This window comes from Montipora foliosa, chromosome 9 (genome assembly GCF_036669935.1).
Source record: "Montipora foliosa isolate CH-2021 chromosome 9, ASM3666993v2, whole genome shotgun sequence".
NCBI classification, from domain to species: Eukaryota; Metazoa; Cnidaria; class Anthozoa; order Scleractinia; family Acroporidae; genus Montipora; species Montipora foliosa.
This window is the reverse complement of record NC_090877.1, coordinates 45,751,076-45,756,075: the sequence shown is the minus strand read 5'-3', so window position 1 is coordinate 45,756,075 and position 5,000 is coordinate 45,751,076. Positions and strand designations below refer to the sequence as shown.

The following is a 5,000-nucleotide window of genomic DNA, read 5'->3' as shown; positions in this document are numbered from 1 at the left end:
TAGAGCTTTTGAATTGGACGTTTTAAGCGAGTCTTGCGGAGAGAATTATCTACTGTTACCACTTCTCTGCTGCGCGCACAACGTTGTCTTGTCCCTAACAGTTTCTCTACTTTCCCCATTCTCCACTGTTGTCTGGGTGTCTTGTCAGCATAGATGTGCACAACGTCGCCTACTTGAATTGTTCTTCTTGGTTCACCTCCCTTGAGTTTCTGGTACTCGCGGATACCTGTAAGATATTCTTTCTTCCATCGATTTCTGAAATGGGTGAGAAGACCGTCTAAATATCTCTCTCGTCTAGGCAAAGTGTTTACAGGTACTGTGATGGCAGGAGATTGATCTAGAAGTCGACGACCAATTACAAGATGAGAAGGCGAGAGTGGAGTTTCTGTTAGCTCATCGTAGACATAGGTCAATGGCCTAGAATTCAAAACGCCTTCAGTTTCGATCAACACTGACTCTAACTCTTCATAACTCAACTTCGCATTTCCGAGCACTTTCTTGAGACACCTTTTCACAAGTTTCACACAGATTTCGAAGAATCCGCCCCACCAGCTGGCTGTGGGTACATTGAATTTCCAGTCAATGTTCCGATCAAGAGCAAACTTCTTAACCTTTGCATCTCGGAAAGTTTTCCCGTTGTCTGAAATGAACAGGGTCGTAGTCCTCTTCTACCGAAGAATCGCTTCAGCACTCTTAAGAACGAATTGGCGGAGAGGTCTGGCGTAAGTTCAAGGTGCAAAGCTCTTGTACTAGCACATGTAAACAGAGCAATGTAACACTTGTGCATTTCTGGCCACCTTGGATAAGTATATATTACTTCACGTACAAATTTTTGGTCCGGCAAAGTCCACACCTACTTTAGAGAAAGCCATTTCCTCTGAAACTCGGAATGCAGGTAGTGGTGGAGTAGGTGGAGAGCTGTAGGCTCTTCCTTGTAATTTCTTGCACGTAACACACTTGGAAAGTACATCCTTAACAGCTTGCCTTCCTTTGATTATCCAGAATTGTGATCGGATTTCAGTAAGAGTTTTTCTCCAACTCCATTGTGATTCACGTTTTCGTGGGACTGCATGATCACGAGCTTAGTGAAATGCTGCTTTCTAGATAACAGAATGGGATGTTTTGTTGAGTATGGAAGTGAAGACTTCTGGATTCGTCCCTTTGCATCGCAGAAGTCCGTTGGCATCCTTAAAGACTCCTAACTGTTCCCAAGTCGAACTTGATTTCTCCTTTCTTCAAGTTTGGCTTGAACGTCTTTGTACCAGAGTTTCGTAGCAATATTCTGATCCTCCATACTGATGTCAGTTATTTCTATCTTCCTCTTGAGCTTCTGGATGTGTTTATGGACCTCGACTTCGTCTCGTCTCGGTCTCGTCTCGGTCCATAAACACGCAAAAAAAGAACTTGGCCAATATCCAGTCATCTTGACCTCACGCTTGGTCAATAACCCATACTTATTATACTTATTATACTTAGGATCGAAATTCTCCAATCACAATTAGCTATTTTAACAACTTGTTTCCTCAGAAGGACGTCTCTGAAGCTGCCCAATCAAAACATGACGACTTCTATCCACTTAGTGCTATAAAATTCACACAAACCACCTACACCTGCTTCCCTTCGTTTATTTCAGGAGGGGTTAGTTAGTATCTGTCTATCGTTAGAATCTCTCGACTCCTGTCTCGTGTTGCTATCGCACACCCACTAAAATTCGGTCATTCCTGGTCGTTTTATTCCTACTCGTTTAGAACCAAACAACTACCTCCTAAATGTCAACACCAGTAAATGATCACGCAAACGAAGCCAATGGCGAGAAATAATATTTCAACTGAATAGCTTGAAATAAAATTTGCGCGAAATCTCTCTCTTTAAAAAAGTTAAAGAAATATAAGGGCCGTTTATACGAGAGAATATAAAACGCGAACAGCCCATATAAATGATGCAAAATCTACGTTCACAGCTTTTTCAAGCCCCGGCTTATCCTGGCCTGGGAGTTTATACTCGTATAAATAGTTCCTTTCGCGTATTATGTACGCCGCGTCCAGAGTAAGCCGCGGCTTATTTTCTCTCGTATAAACGACCCTATTGTTGTTTTCTCAAGTTAACAATAACTTCATTTTACACAAGAGTGACTATACTGAAATCTTTTTCTGACCTTAATTAAAAACGATCGCCAGCTGTAATCATTTGCCAGAACGATCATGCCTACAAATTCCTGTCATCTTTATTTAATGCGTATTAAATTTCAACTCACTTATGCAAATTAGTTAAACTCGAATACTACACAGCACAATGAATCACAACAGTTGAAACATCTCACAAAAACCTTTTCCAGCATGAAATTTATTGAAACTAACTAAATATTTACTATTGGAGACAAAAAAAACCCTTTCTATTCCAATTCCGTGCGTGCAAACAAGAAACAATCCGTCTCACAAACCATACGATATGCAAATAAATATATTTTTCAGTTCAAGATTGAACTCTTTCCTAAAGAACCTTTTCCAAAGCACAAAATAGACAACAACCTTTCTTTCCAATAATTCTTCACTGTCACATTTTCAATTATTTTTTTACCTGAAAACTGTACAGCTTGACTGCAAATTAAATGCCAATTGCCAGACAAATGAGATGACACTTCGGTAAACACTGTGATACATTCAAGACATTCGATTCCTTTTACACCTATACTCAATTTCCCACTTACTGTCAGTGTTCTACATACCAGCACAGTTTATAAAATAAGATTAGAAACAAGACACACTTTCTCATATCCGACCGCAATTGTTCTCGAAGACCATCCCTCGTCGCTTTTAAGATTCCAGATATTTATTTTCCCCGCCTGTTTCGTTATTCCAATTGACGTTCCATTCTTGATCTCATAAAGGTATATTTTAGTTCCAGCTCCCAGCCGAGGGATTTCCGGTTATCCGGGACATTATATCTACCCGTACGTACTTAGCAAGACGAGGCCCTGTGAGATGCCTCTTTTGTCGCTAGCGCACATCGGGAGTACAAGCTCTTAACCAGCTACACTAAAGTCGCGTGATTCGACCCTCCTCCTCCCCATGCCTACCACAGGACTAGGTCATGCCTTTCTTGTTCTATTTTTGTGGGTAATCCCTCAGGCGGGTAATCCCTCACCTTTGCTGGGAACTGCTTACTTGTTTACGCCCTAGTTTCTCACTTTGTATATTCGATAAGAGAATAAACGGCCACGCCACAAGCGCGGCCAAATTATCACCAACTAGGTGTCACTTATTCTCGCTGTTCCCAGCAAACCGAGCTTCGCCAATACTGCGCACTAACGCTGAAATATCCAGCTTTTAGAATCAGAGAGCATAAAGGTATATTTTTTCCACTAAAACGACATCCCCGTTACCACGACTTTCGACGCCATTGCGGGTTTAATAATTAAACGTTCATCTGTGTGCACCAAGGAAATCTACGTATTTCCCCAGCCCCCTCAAACCTAACAAAATACACAGACAAGACTCTATGCACAAAGCCACTACTTAGCAGGGGAGTGACAGGCAAGACTTTTACCGACACGGAAAAAAAAAATAAAAAAAACACGAAACTAAACACAGATTCCAACTGGTTTGCCATACTGGCAAGCCAGTAATGATCAATAACAGGACAGACGCATGAAAAAATTGACATCAATTTGTTAAAGTGCAACTGATAGTCATAATCGAATGATAATTAAAAATAATAGTATAATGATTTATTACCGACTTCTGGGAGCTGAAATTATCTCTACTTTTATGGTCGCTCATACATTTAATATAAGACGATTTTTATTACACAGGATTGCGTGTTCACCAAGAACTTCTCTGATACAGCTCTTCATGTGGCCTGGACTGGTTCTCTTCGAGTTACAGGCTGCACGGGTTGCTGTAAACGCTGGTACTTCACTTTCAACGGTGCTGAATGCTCGGCTCCCCTTCCTATCGATGGTATTGTTTACTTAGCTTTGGCGGGTCAAGATCCTTATCGCGTCCGCCATATTGAAGGGCACTGCAACAATATTCACAAGGGAAGGGTGCGCGTTGGATTCTGGGTCGGCAATTGTGCTGGATATGGAAATGCTGATGCCTACACAGGTTGGAATGCAGTGTCCCGAATCTTTGTTGAGGAAGTTCCTAAACCTCAAGCTTAGATAACGACATAAAAGCTTCAGTCAGGCAAAAGCCCTTTAAAGGGACATAAATCATTTAAATGTAGAGTTAAGTAGACATTAATATCATCGTGGATATCGGCCACCTTCGTATATTGGGGCTGCTTTTGATTGGAATAAAATTCTGCTGAATAAAAAGCCGGATTACAAAACATAGTTTCCTCCGAGTATAATTATTGTTCTCTTGACTTTCTGTTTATGTTTTTCTACATTCTTTTTCACAATGTGTAGTCAGGCGAGAATGAACTTTTCCCACTCTTTTCAAAGTCAAAGTTTTCAGATTCGTCAAGAAACGTGCACGTGATACCTAACACAGAGGTCATTTTGTTACATCATTCAGAACAGCAAAGCCACTAAGTCTTTTATTTCACCGCGTCATTACAACTGACCAATCAAGCGCTTTTCTTTAAAAAAAACATTAAAAGCAAGGTAAACGCACCATAAAACCATCCCGGTGTTGCCAACACATCACGCATGCGCACAGCCATTTCACCCGGTTAATTGGTAGCCATGGACATGCGTGATGTGTTGGCCATACCGGGTTGGTGTTGCGGTGTGTTCAACTTGCTTTTAATGCTTCTTTCTTTAAACATCCACGCAGTATGATCACTCGCTAAAAGTACATTGAAACAAAGTTATCATTGGAAGAGGCCCATGAATGAGGATATAATATTCTCTTCTTACCTCATTCTCCGACGCCGAAGTCCGTATCCGGTGAATAAAGGGATCATCGGAACTTTCCCGATATCTACAAGAGAAAATTGATAAGTTCGAGGATCACTTCTCCCTTTCATCTATAGCTCTATAGCTATAGGCCTAC

General features: G+C 41.1%; 1 protein-coding gene across 2 annotated transcripts in view; it reads left to right on the top strand.

Annotated features, from left to right (window-relative positions):
* LOC137970345 (collagen triple helix repeat-containing protein 1-like) overlaps positions 1-4,423 on the top strand; it is a 14,257-nt gene extending 9,834 nt beyond the window's left edge. For both annotated transcript variants that reach the window (XM_068816866.1, XM_068816865.1), the window contains one exon: positions 3,812-4,423. In XM_068816866.1, coding sequence (XP_068672967.1) covers positions 3,812-4,162 — 351 coding nt within the window. In that variant the 3' untranslated portion in view covers positions 4,163-4,423. The remainder of the gene's footprint in view (positions 1-3,811) is intronic.
* Positions 4,424-5,000: the final 577 nt, after the last annotated feature.